The sequence below is a fragment of the Tinamus guttatus genome, unplaced genomic scaffold (assembly GCF_059628265.1).
Source record: "Tinamus guttatus ecotype Peru unplaced genomic scaffold, ASM5962826v1 Tinamus_guttatus_pri_ptg000423l, whole genome shotgun sequence".
Classification (NCBI taxonomy): domain Eukaryota; kingdom Metazoa; phylum Chordata; class Aves; order Tinamiformes; family Tinamidae; genus Tinamus; species Tinamus guttatus.
In genome coordinates, this window is record NW_028288957.1 from 3,145,451 (window position 1) to 3,159,458 (window position 14,008).

The 14,008-nt window shown below is 39.7% G+C and overlaps 1 protein-coding gene across 1 annotated transcript in view; it reads right to left on the reverse strand.

The window, feature by feature from the left end:
* ANTXR2 (ANTXR cell adhesion molecule 2) overlaps window positions 1-13,765 on the reverse strand; it is a 103,955-nt gene extending 90,190 nt beyond the window's left edge. The window contains exons 1-7 of the mRNA XM_088531655.1: window positions 13,626-13,765; window positions 12,528-12,599; window positions 10,003-10,074; window positions 3,687-3,768; window positions 2,661-2,768; window positions 2,500-2,568; window positions 1,547-1,627 (exon numbers count right to left, since the gene is read on the reverse strand). Coding sequence (XP_088387781.1) covers window positions 1,547-1,627; window positions 2,500-2,568; window positions 2,661-2,768; window positions 3,687-3,768; window positions 10,003-10,074; window positions 12,528-12,599; window positions 13,626-13,765 — 624 coding nt within the window. The remainder of the gene's footprint in view (window positions 1-1,546; window positions 1,628-2,499; window positions 2,569-2,660; window positions 2,769-3,686; window positions 3,769-10,002; window positions 10,075-12,527; window positions 12,600-13,625) is intronic.
* Between the last annotated feature and the right edge of the window lie 243 nt (window positions 13,766-14,008).

A 14,008-nucleotide genomic window follows, 5' to 3' on the forward strand; every position in this document is an offset into this window, starting at 1 on the left:
GTTTATGCAAACCCTCTCTGTAAAACCTTATCAGGTAAGGTTCCCTCACTCTATCCACAAAAAAAAATAAAAAAGCAAAGATGCTTGAAAGCTCTGGGGAGGTGTAACGGAGGCAGACTTACATTTCTTTTAGCTGGAGCCCACCCCAAAATATCTTTTTTTTTTTTTGGTCAAGAATGGGGGATAATGGGACAACTGACAGGACCTTCTGCAAATCTTCCACATATTTTAATTACAGAATCCTTACGTTGAGATCTTAGTGAACCTCAAAACATCCTATGCCTGCTACTTCCTCAAGGAGAAAGAGTGGAGAAACCTGATTGCTGGGAAGCGTCAAACCTGCAGGTCAGTGGCCCTCAATGGAGAGGAAACTCCAAACCCAATTGCTTTCTTCATTTATCAAGTATTGCCTTGACACTAACATTTTAAAATGCAGTATCCTTAGAAACTTAATGATCTAATTGAGAATAAATATTCCGCTGGTATCAATAAGACTACCTCTAATGGCTTCACTATTGCATCAGTTAGCACTACTGAGGAAAAAAGAAAAAGAAAAAAACAATTCTTAGTCTTGAAAATAGCACAGAATGAGATTTTAAAAAGGAGTACCACATGCGGTGTACTGTGTTTTCAGGAAAATAAATGACAGCGCATGAAAAGGTTGGCTGTGTCTCTTTAGACTGTGCAAGAAAGCTCCTGAAATCGTGTTTACTCTGAGCAAAAAGAAAGTAAAACAGTTGTTTCACTATGCCATTAACCTCCAAAAAAAAAAATCCAAGCTTTTTAAGGAAAGTGACAAACTCATGGCTGCATAATATCCTGTATGTGAGCAGTATCCTCTATTTTTTAAAAAAAGAAAGGAGGAATTGGAAAAGAAAAATAAATTGAGATCTCTCTTAGGAAAAAAAGGATTTCTTTTTTGCTTTTTTACAAGCTTATTGTCAAAAGTGAAGTCAGATTTTTCTCTGGTACTGTTTAAAGCAGCTTTTATGCATATGAATTGATATGATAAACTATATGCAGCAGCAGCAACACTCAAACCCCTTCATTAAGCATACAGCCTTTAGTTGGAGATGAGGCAAATAAATTAGGTCTTCCCAAAAGTGTCATCCTGACTAAAAGACTGACTACTTGCTGGAAAAACAAGTTAAAGCTGAGGCTAAAGTTAGCATTTAGAATACTTTCCTCTGTACAAAGATTTGTGAAGTATACACGTCACGCATTCCTAAGGCTTTTAACTAATTGTTCTCAACTCTCCTGGAGTAAGTCTCATTTTGTTCAGACTAAGCAAGCATTCCTCAGCACATCCTCCTCAAACTCAGTGCACTTAATTGAGCTTGGATTTATCAAACTTACCACAAAGTCTGAACGTGAATAATTGTAGGAGTGGCAGGCAATGTTGATTTATGGAATGTTATCTCTAAGATAAGGAGAAGAACATCATATACTGGAATCACACATGCAGAAATGAATTCTACCTGGAAAAGGGTAACGAAGCGTATTCTACAATTTTGAATAAGTCTTCAGCTTTTTGCCTGATACTCACAGAATTAATTATTCCTTTAAGTGCTTGGAATCCTCCGGTGACAGGGAAGACTTGTTCTTTTGTATCAGCAATTTTTTCGAGCTTTGGAAAGAAAGCACATGCATGCATATGAATTGTTTGGCAAATGAAAATTGGTACACTGTTTTACAGCCTTAAAATGTAAAAGGATATCTAAAAATAACTTGGCAAGAGAAGGAAAATTTTAAGTCCCCCGGTTCATAACTGAAGAGGCTGTTTATGATTTTTCTAAATGATTTTTCTGAAGTAGACTTACTACAGTCTACTGCCACTAACAGAATGTTTCACTGGCTATCCACCATGCCAAACACAACTACCCAAAGGAAACATTTTAGGGTCTGTAGCTCAGCAATAATTTTACATCTCTTTCTGATGTTATCTTCCCTGTTTGCTCAGCACTCAGTTAAAAGGTTTTTCTGTCTATCTTCTGCACTAACACACCTTCTATATGCTTCTCCATTTAAGGCACATTTATAGCACAAGAGTATCTATACTGATGATTAAAACACAGCTTTGCTAGGGCACAGAAACTCTAGAAGAGCTTTGAGTTGACTAATGGTATTGATACTTCTTTTTCTTATCCCAAGTCTGTTACCAATTTTGTTCAAGGTTTGTCTGTAGCTACTCTGTTAATGCAACCTGTAGTCTAATCTAGTCACCACTTTACTAGAAAGGTCTATTCCTGTCCTTTCTTCTGCAGGCATCTGCAAGTTAGCAGGGCTACTTGCGACAGGTCTTTCCTGCAATAAAAGTGACACCCACACATTCTATTAATGTCTACGAACATAACTGAGTTTTTGCTTACTGAGGCACAGAAGGTATTATACTGCCTAAGGTAACCTAAATGAATTCCTCTGCTTAACAAAACGCTTATAAAGCCATGGAATAAGATATTGACTAGAAATTGGTAGACTAGAAAACAGTAACGTTCTTACCTGTTCTTGTACAAAATCAAGGACACCAACACAGTAAACTCGAGCCCCCAGCTCTCTGGATTTCTTTGCCTGCCCCAGAATAGAAAAGAGAATAAATTTTTTTGTTCAACAGGGAGCATGCACTCTTCAGAATACAACGTGCATTATCAGGTAGTGCTTACCTCTTTCTCTGCATACAAGGGAATCTGACCATCAAGTTTGCCATCTGTCAATGCAATGATGATACTGGAAAACCTTGAGGCTCCTTGCTTCTCAATTTGCTCATTAGCCTAAAAGTGAAAAAATATTTATCCAGCTTAAATGTATATTCAAACTTGTAACCAAGATGCATAGTGTTTGAGGTGAGGGAAAAAAACGTTACCTCATACTGAAACCCATCTCCTTGTTTCCTCTTTGCTAATTACTAACAAGGATATTATTCATCAGTAGTAGCAAGAGTTCAGGCAAGGCAAGTATCTAGACTGGATAAGGACTATAAGGACTATGATGAATATTTTGAAGTCAGTAGTGAGCCCATCTCCAAAGTGCTGGGTTCAATGACTGAGGAACTTTGGAAAAGCTTCATTCTTTCAGGATGGGTACTCTGTGGGCTTTGAAGCTCACATCTCTTTAAATGCACAATAACGTTTCCTTTGGTATCCTCAGATTTTCAATGCTAGCCAAATGGTTCTGTTTGCTTCTTTAGTATACAGACCACAATTACAAATTTGCCTCTACCACCATAAAGGAAGAAAATCATTTTCTATCTGTAACAGTGAAAGCTTAGGTGCTCATCTCATTCTTCACCTTCACATCCTAAATTTTAGCAGAATGATAAAGTATAATTTTATTGCACACCTCATTAAAATATAAGCAATTGGGAGCTCTATAATTAAGACATCCCAAACTTAAGGCCAGATGTGCTGAAAATGCTGGTTTGCACAATTAACTACGAACCCATTCTGTAGAAGGTACAGATATGCTCACAGCCCTACAAAGCTCTGTGTGACTATTTACCGTAAGTGGCAAGCTGTATGAGTTTAATCTATGACAAAGAACAACTCCCTATTGCAAATGTGCCAAGTTTTGGTGATGGCTATCTCCTGCTTGGTATCTGTTCAATAGCTGGACAGTCTTGGGGACCACATTAATTAAGGACCAGAATTAATTAAGGATCAAAAGAGAGCAATGAGATGTGTAAAACCTACCTGTTTTAACCCTTCATGAATATATGTGTCACCTGCTGGTTTTACCTCTTCTAAATCCTTAAGACCTTTCTTGATTTTCTCTCTGAAATCAGTAAGATAAAAGATTTAGAATATCAGGAGAAGGAGGGAAGTGGATAGTTTATTGATGGAAAAAAATGTATCTGTCATAAATGAGGCCCAAAATTAGAACCCACAAGATAAGCATTTAGCTGAGATACCACGTGGAGGGAGATCTTACATTCACAACAAAGCAACACTGTGGGTAACGTGTTTTAGACCTAACTAAGTACACTACGGCTTAGTGAGTCAAAAAGTTAGGTTAAAGTAAAAATCTTTCTTATGAAGCGTATATTGCAAAGATGGCCCAACTCCAGGATTAAAACAGCTCAGTGGAAATACTGTTGAGTTTTTCTAAATTTACTAGGCTTCCTTAAACTGAGGTCACTTACAATCACACTGCAATTAAAAAGAAGTCCCCTAAAACAGCAGTTTTATGTTCTATATCAACATATTTAGTACATATAATTAACCATGTCAACATGCAGATATATAAAGGGAGTAGTAGAGAACAGATGTAATTGATACCTAATCTAATTACAGCACAGTCAGTATGAGAGGAGGAAAAACAAAAACAAGAGATTATATTGAAAGAATCAAATGTAGAAGCTCTTAATTTTTATGCAAGTAAACTTCCAATGAAGACCATGAAAAGTTGCTCTAGGAAAGGACAAGTGAAATGTAAGCAGAGACACAAAATTTGGGCTGGAATATATAGAGAAGTATAGTAAATACAGGTGACAATGAGGAAACAAGCAGGGATGAGGAGATGGATGGAAAATAGATCGCAAGATGCAAGTTAATTTTCCTTAGGGCAAACAAAACGAGAAAGAATGCATAAGCCACTGTGTCTGAATGCCACCCACAAGTCATTTGTTCCACTGATGGGGTTTCTCTATGTTTAGAAGCTCTGTTCCAAAAGCACAATCCATAGTCATAATGTTCAATTTGTAATAATCTCCTAAACAGAGGATAATTGCTACAATTGCAAAAAAAAAAAAAAAAAAAGTGCTGCATTAAATACATTGAAGAGAACAAGTTATGTAAGATAATACAATCTGTTTGATCTAAATATTTTACATTCAGCATCTATAGAAACAACTTGAAAGTGATTATGTATGAACGCAGATTATAAACCACATACTTAGTGCTTGCCAGGAATGAGTGGCAGCACATCACAGGCGTTAGGGTTCTGCTGCCAAGAAACAAACAGCAACTGAAGCCCCAGTTTTCTGAAACAGATTTCGTTTTGCAAAAATAGCTTTTGTACAATCAGTTCAGTTTTATTTATCGAGAGTGTTTTGTGACCCGACCACACAGACCTCTCTGGTGTTTCCAGGCCTCTGCCTACAGGGGATTCCAAGAAAATCTTTGGCAGCAAGAGCTTCTTTAGCAGCATTTAACTGGTCACTACCTCTCTCTCTCAGAGCATAGCTGTTCCAGATAGGTCCAGACAGATGTGAGCAAGCTCCACCCATGCTCTGAGTTGGCCAGAAAGAAATGAAGTCCAGTCCAGAAGTCACAAAGCCATGTTAGTGGACAGCGGTCCACATTAGTGGAGAAAAGGGTCCAAACAAATAAGCCCCAACAGACAGCAAGAGAGGCTAGTTCAGCCCCACTAACAAGAGTATGCAGTCACTGGATTACACCAGCACGTCTCGAGGGTGGCATGTAAGCCACGTCTGTCTGAATCCTTTTGATAACAGGATGCTCTTCAGTCAAGCCTCTCCCGTAACTTGCTTTCTGATAATGCTTTGAAGACTTCTTTCCTACTCTGCAGTCCTCTAACACAAAACTCCTCTCTCTAGTTCTGTAGTTTTTTTTTTTTTTTTTTTTTTTTTTTCAGGCACAAACTCTAAAGGGAAGGTCTGGTTTTATGTGAAACTCATCTGTACTGAAATTACAGAACCATGACCTCAGTTCAGGTGCCTGAACAATACTGCACTACATTTCAGTAACAGTAATAAAGGCTGGAGTGCTTCTGTCTTCATGGCTTAAGTCAAACAAGGGAAAGAGCAGGAAAAAAAGAAAATAAATTCAGCAACTTGCAGCCTGCTTGTGTTTGGATTGAATGATCACAGATATAATATGTCTTCCCAATTCAGCATATGTGCTGCATCACACCTCTGTGTTTTAGAAAAGGCACATTTAATGTGTAATAGCTATCCTGTTATCTCTTTTAAACTTTGTAATTTGTTGAGATAATTATTCCAGCAGCAGTCAGGCAAATACAATCGTGGAGATACAAACTCTGCAACATGCTGTCTAGGAATCTCTTTCCATTTCAGAAAGAAGGACCTTGCATCATGCAGAGGATGCACTTGTTGTCAGGACAGCTGAGCCTAATTTTTGGTGAGGCATACAGACCTGTCTGCAAACACTGCTGCCTGACAATGAAGACAGAGGTAAGATCTCCTTAAAATGCAAAGGATGTAGATTACACCCCTGTTTTAGAAGAGCAAAGATTATGGTACAGACCTGTGATGGATCAGAGGCCTTCTTAATGTGTCAGAGACACAGCACAGTTTCTGAGAGTAAGCACGCATACCAGAGAGAGGACAACCACTTGCCTTAAAGGAAATAAACGTATCTCCAACATGTACAAAGGGTTAGGATTATTCTTGATAGAAAGTAAAGCATGCTTGAAGATAGTAACTTAAAAACTGTTCAAAACTCTGCTTTTACTAGAGACAATTTTGCACTTCTACATTAATGCTGAAGGTGAAAGAACCAACCAAAATGACCACATAAACTTCAGGTCTTGCTGAAACATGGGGATAGTGTTCTGCAAAACACTGGGTTTCCGTTGGTGTCTATGCAGTTTTAAGGAGTAATATTCTTAGCTCTTCTGGACAGAGGATAGTATCTTTTATTTCTTTTCCATGTTCTAATTTACATATCGAAATCCTGGAATCTTGAGTCATTTTTCAGTTTATTTGGAGCAGAGCTATAGATACTGCAGGGTAAATTTTGTAAAACGTAAATAGATACTGGTAAATTTTGATCCCCAGTGAGCAATACTTATAATCAGAAATGAGGCCAGCTGCTTGAAAGGTAATGTACATGATCTACAACAAATTAGGGCAAACAAAAATTGTACCTCCGTATTGCTGTCAAGCAAGAAGTAGAAAACATGTATACTTGATTGGAAAACAAAGGAAAGAAAACAGTGTTCTTTAAACAAAAGAGGAGTGGGTGGTCCTATATCCCTACTAAACACAGCTGACACTACTGAAAGTAAACCCTACATATCAGCCCTCTCACATGTGTGATGTGGAGGAGGTGCTGCCTTTCTACACCTTTGAAATACTACAGAGGGTGAGTGCTACAGTAACAATTACTCTGTTTCAAACTTTAGGCTTCCTGCATGAGCACAGTCTGGGGAAAAAGTAGCTGATTTTCCTGAACATTATTCACCCAATACATCACGATCTCTACAAGATGGCTCTATTTTGCCAAGCTTCCTGCATCAAAGTGCAGGGTTTACTCCCACGACTAAGGTGGAAGATGCGTAAGTGTTCTGCTAGATTACAGGATGTGCGTATTTCAACATTTCTGTGTGTGTGCAATAAAGGAATAGCCAGTGAAGTCAGACAACGAGGTTCAGTTGGTAATGCAGTAGATACACAAAGTCACCCTCACTGACAAAATATTTCAGGAGCTCCAACAGGAGCTTCCTCTGAGCAGAATCAGCAAATTTAGTCTTGGCCGTGGATGTTGCTCAAGTGCTGTTGAAGCATCTTTACTAAATCTCCAGTTCTCATGGCTAGTGTATACCTTGCAAAAAGCAGAAGATGCTGTATATTCATAAATGTACCTGCTTTTTCAAGCAACTCGCTTTTTAAATCTAGGAACATAGTTGAGTCCAAGTGTGAATGCATAAATTGGTTTACTGAGTTGCATATGATTTCCAGTTAAATTCAAGGGAAATACACACCTCTGAAGTGGGATATAACCACCGTTGAGAAGTCTTCTCCATGTCAATGTTATTTTTATTTTATACATTATACTGCTGTGTGTACTGTGGTTAACAATGATGACTTCTGTTTTCAGAATTACTCACATAATATCTCTCACAGTCAGCAAATCTTTGGTAATTTGGGGGCTTTAGTTCCATTGTGTATGGGTTTCTTTACGTCCACAGTTTTAATTTGCAGTAAAAAAAAGCAAGAACTTTGTGTGAATAATTAGAATCCTAAGCCTTAGGACTTTGAACTAGCTGCTGGAGTTTAATTATGGTTTCCTGACAATTGCGAATTAGCAAATAAATGAGAGGAGTGCAGGGTAAAAAGGGAAGTCCCTCGAAGTCCGAAATGCACATGACAATCAAGGCTGCAGCATCAATACTGCAGCATACTTAGCATAATTGTCTTCTGTTTGGAACAATGGCAGTACTAAATAGTGAATCATTTTTCACTGTTAACTTCTTTAATATTTAAAATCACAGTGTTCTAGGTGGATCTAGCCATCTTACTCATGTATACATGGTCACAGTTATTATTGTCACTTCTTTTTCCCTATAATTCCTCCTAAATAGTAGGGGTGATTTCCTCTCCATTACCGCATGCACAAAAGCATCAGCACACTGTGGATTTGAAAGGTCCTCAAGAGGAACTTGTTAGAACTGAAATGGGTTCTTCCTATTTTTAAACTAGATTTCCCAGAAAAAGAAGAAGAAGAAAAAAAAAGGTTCTTCTCATAACTTGTGTGCCACAGACATGCAAAGAAAAAGTCACTTGTGTTTCCATGGCTGGATTCCAGAGTCCTGCCAAAGCATTCAGAGTGGGCTGAATGGTATCTGCACTATCTGCACTGGCTCTCAATGTCTGATAACAAATAGGCCAGTGACAGCGATTAAGGGCCTACTGAAATAATTAAAAAAAAAAAAAGATTTAAAAAAAAAAATCATTGACTTTAACAGTCCTTGGAACAAGCTCAAGTATCCTCTTCTGACCTCCTTCAAGCCATCTGGAAACATGGCTTATAACCTTGTCTCTCTCTGCAACTCTGCAGACCACAGATCTGATATTCAAGTCAGGGTGGCTGGAGGTGAAAAGTTAGCAGTTCTAAAGTCAGACCACTTTTTTTAATGCTAAAACAGGAGAAGATTAGAATTATGACTTTAGACATCCGATTTCTAGAATGTCAGCGTATATTTCTGTAGCAAAATACACTTGTCTGTTGCCAATGACAGTTCTCTTCAGCAAGTTCTTGTACTTGCTATTATGTATTATTAAGAAAGCAGTAAACTAACCGAATATGACAGACCGTGCTTTGTATTGACTCTGTTAAAAGGAAGCAGAAAGGAAAGATTACCTCACTTCCACTCTGCCACAGTTCATTAATAAGATTCCTAAGTGGTTTATCTAAATGTTCAAAACCCAAGAAGTGGTTTGGTGCAGTTTGCATACACAGAGAAGAGGTCAAGGTTTGACAGGGCTGAGAGCATATTTTATTTGAGGAAAAAAGGGATTGGAAGCGTATTGTTTTTAGACGATAGGAACAAGCAGAGCTCGGACTACCAAGAACCATGCAATTGTCCTCTGCCAAAAACAGTGATTCCACAATATGGATTTCAAGTTCCTGAGACTTTTCTTTTTTAGTACTTTCCCAGCAGTCTCTTTTTTTACCCATTTTTCTCCTTCTGCTTTTACCATCTATTCCAAATCTAACCTAGCTGTTGATCATTATTTTCTTTACAAATTACAACAAGCAGCCTTGAACATACGAACTGAAAAGCAGAGATAAGGCACATCAAACATCCCCATAGTATCAGAAAGGTCTTGCATGTTTCGAGTGGTACAAACTCCATTGTCTGCAATTTCTTTTAAAGTCATGATTTGAAAATATATATACCTTACATGAGATCATGGGAAATGTTAATTTACCATTGTAGACCTTACTTATATATTAACCAATCTGGATAACTTCTCTTTAGATCTTGCTTTATAAATTATGAGCAAGAACCTTTCCCCTTTTGTGCCAATGAAGATGCATAGATTAAATAAATAAATAAATCTTTAGCTGTTCTGCAAAGCAGTACAGAGTTCGGATCATGAATTTGAGTCTCATCGGTCTTCTCCTCCTTCCCTTTTATCCGACTATCTACTGAGCTGTTTATGAAACTAAATCCATCTCTATGCAGAGGCCACCATTTAAATTATCAGTTATTTATTCAATGTCTCTTACTGTTTCTCTGATTTAATGAAAGACCTTTAACGGGGGCACAGGAGGAGAAATAAAAAAGCTGTTCACTAACCTGTCTCCAGTTAATGGCATAATGACATGTGCCTGTGTGGAAAACACGATGAATGACAATCTCATCTTGGGGCTTTTAAAAAAAGGGAAAGAGAAAAATATATATATATTTTAGACAAATGAGGAAAAAATGTACTGATGTTCACCATTCCATTCACATATTTGTGCTTTACTACTATTGCTTTTATCCTTAAATTCCAAATAACATGATTTTGAACTACAAATCAAGACCGAGAAAGGAATTAAAGAGTTTCTGCCCATGCACTCCTTGCCCAGATGCTCTGAGAATAAAGTAACAGAATTATTATTCTTTCTTGCCTGACTAGAATCCAAATTAACATGTGTTAAACTTAGAGATAAGAACTCAAGCAATCCAACTGAAAGTGAACTTTATAGTTTGTGATATACCAAACTACAAAATGTGACATGTCCTTTTATACTTCGAGTTGCTGATGTAAAAGTTGTCTGGGGACATACACTCAGGGTACATTCATAGTCTGGGGCATGAATCATGAACACATTCAGAAGTGAGTTTCCCCCTTTTAAAGTTTGATCTAGACACAATGTAAATTTTGATCTGAGCTTTCTGGTTATAAAGTCATCAAAATGAAATAAGTAGTACCCTCTGACAGATTTTCTTTTAAGTTATTAGTAGCATAAAAATGCTTTCAGAATAAGTACATTTCTATCTCAGTAACATATAATTGTGATAGCTAAAATCAACTTCCTTAAAAGTAACTACGGAAATATGCATCATAAGAAACAGTACTGCATGAAATGATTTTATTAAGGAATCTTTCTTTTTTTTTTTCTTCTTTTTTTTTGTGGAAGCCCATCTGTCTCTTCTAACAAGACTGAGAGGAACTATATCAAACTATAGTGGAGAAAAGTGTCTCCCAAGGCGTGGTCTTCAATCATGCTACCTTCCTAAGGGAATTTTAACATTTCTCTAACCTTTCTTTAATTTATACTCATGGTAATTTCAATATCTTTGCTAAACTTATAATTTATAGTGTTTGTTTATCAATATTAATTTATTGGGTTAGTATTACTGAAGACATAACACAAAGATTAATGACCATAATTTTTCAGTTCACCTGTGTTAATGATATTACTTAAAAAATAGGCATCATGGAAATAAAAGCTGTCACCCAGTAGTTCCTGCTCATAATACTTTCTGCTTGCAAGGTCCCTATCTTCTGAGATGCTCCAAAAGAAATTGAGAAATGTCAATACACTATAGATCTTGGGAATTATTAGTCATCTTAGTTGCTGCGGACAGTTACCAAAAAATGAACAAGTACTTGCAACCCAATCTCTCTAGATTATGTCACTAACTATCCCAAGTAATGTTAGACTTCTGTATTTGAGATAAAACTGTCTCATATAGAGTCACTTCAAAACTATCACCTAACTCATTGATTTATCTTTGATCAATGAAATCTAGGAAAACCATGAAACTGCCCCTTTTACAAGGCATTCTGTGCCACTCTTCCAGCAGTCAGACACTATGATGATAGCAAAGACCATACACACATAGTTAGATCAGGTAGGTCTTTTCAGTTTAAGAAATGGTAAGGTGCCCTATTCTGAAAGAGTATCGAGGCCCAAAAGTAGGACCTTACCAACCCTCAGAGACCATCAAACTCCATGATGGAAACACCTGGGGAGATGTACAAAGAGCCAAACAGCTATCATGCCACACAACGCTGGCTGCTCAGAATGTAGGCCAAAGTGAGATACTCTTAGGTTAGACTGGCTGGCTCCTCACCAATATTAATCATCCTTGGCTGTGAAAGGTCAGAGGAGTAAATACAGTGGAACAGTTTTATTTGAAATAACATGGCCAGAGCACTGTAAAACCCAACTGTTGCAAACAGGAGTATCTTTTGGCTGCAAAAGATGAAAAACTGGACAATTTACACAGGTAAGCACCACTAGTTCAGTGCGGACAAATGTATTTTTCAGGACTTGCTGAAAAGAGGAAGAGCTTTGCTCTCAGGCTCTCTTTTTTAAAAGTTTACAAGATAACTTTCAAAAGCTTTTGTCACTCACTTGTTTTACATAAGATTTGTCTTTTACAGGTGGATGTTAGTAGTATGTAGCAATGAAAGCCTCATAATTGCTCATTACATTTCATTTTCTTTAGGAAAAAAAGATTGCAAAATCTATGTCTGTGTCTTTGCGGGGGGATTAGCTTGTTTTATTGATTTTTTTATTAAGATGCTACATCACAGTAATCCTCAGCTCTTTGTACAGAGTACAGCTAGCCAGTATTTACAACAGCAATGTCTAGCACAGCAAGACTTGCCAGACAATAGCATTAGCCAGGTACATAGCCATGGGATCATATATCATACATCCCATGTATATATACATTATACATCTCCAATATTTTCTATCTCTTTGGGCTTTAAAAGCCATAACTTAGCATTTTTTTTGAAACATATACATCTAATAACCTTACAGAAGCATGTTTTATTTCCCATGTATTCCATTATAGAAGTTACAATGCGCAAGACACACCTCACAAATCTTTCTGTCAGTTGATTGACAAAGTCATATATTTCATACCAGTTCTGTGCTACACTCCCAGATCTGAAAAGAAAAGAAAACCACGTTAGTAGGCCTTATTAAAAAAAAAAATAGGCAAAGAGGGTGAAAAGTTCAGTGAGAAAATAGATAACAGGGGATAATTTGTTTTTCTAATTATTTCAGATGACCATCAACCCAGGCTCAGAGTAGCACTGGCACATGTTTTCATCAAGCCAAGATAGAGCAAAATGCACACTCAATAGCAAATCACAGTGAGAAAGCAAAACTATCTTGCTGCGAGGCCCAGCAGCAGCAATTCACGGGCCCCACAAGCTTTTCTTTTTCGCCCCTGGCCCGCAAGCACCAGTGTGCTGACAGTGACCTGTTATACACAAACCCCACTATTAAAAACATGATAATCAACAGCTGTTGTGGGGGAAGGGTGGCAGATGCTGCTGATTGCTTGGGCCGACTGAAAAGTGTCCACAGATAGACTTACGGCCAGAAAATGCTGCCTCACAGGTTTTTTGCTTTCTTTTCCCTTTTTTTTTTTTTTTTTATTTTTCCTCTTCTTCCAGAAACTTAAGTTTCTGTGAACTCAGAGCGCAGGGGGAGGAAGGGACAGGAAAAGGTTAAATAAGATAAATAAAATCAAACCCACGCTGATCTCCTGCACTGCTTTGATTGCTAGTATTAATTTAAAAGAAAATAATGTTTCCAAAAGCTAAAAACTTTCTGCACCTCCTCACACCGATGCTTCCCGCGCCGACACGGATGTGGGGCCGCGGCCGCGTAGCTCGCTCCCGCGGCGACGCTCGCGCCCCGCGTCCCCCGGGCAAGAAACTTTCCTCCCCCGGGGCCGCTCGCGCCGCCTGGCTCCCGGCGCTCCCCTCAGCGCAGCGCGCGGCGGCCGTTGCTCCCTAACGGTCGGCGCAGCGCGCGGCGGCCGTTGCTCCCTAACGGTCGGCGCCGCGCGCAACCCGGCGCCCCTCAGCGCGCGCGCGCCGCGCCCCCCTCCTCCCCACGCCCCCCCTCGCGCCGCCCGCCAACGGCTCTAACGGCCGCGGGCTCCGCCGCCCTGTCCCTTACTTGTCGAGCACGAAGTACATGTCGAAGGCGCCGTGGCACGACGGCCCCTCAGGCGCCGGCGCGGCAGCGGGCAGCAGCAGCAGCAGGAGCAGCGCCGGGCCGTGGGGGGCGAGGTGCCCCTGGCGCGCTAGCCCGGCCATGGGGCGGCGGGCGGGACGCAGCTCCGCACACGGCGGCGGCGGCGGCGAGAGAAGCGCGGGCCCGACGCTGCCGTCCTGCCGCTCCGCGGGCGCCAGGCGCTGCTCGAGTGGCCGCTCCTCGCCCGCCGCCGCGGCTCGCCCGGCCCGGCCCGGCCCTCCCCGCCCGCGAGCGGCGCTTGTGCCTGAGGCGGGGGCCGCGGCCGGGGCCGGGGCCGCGGCCGGGCGGGCTCGGCGCGCCCCTCT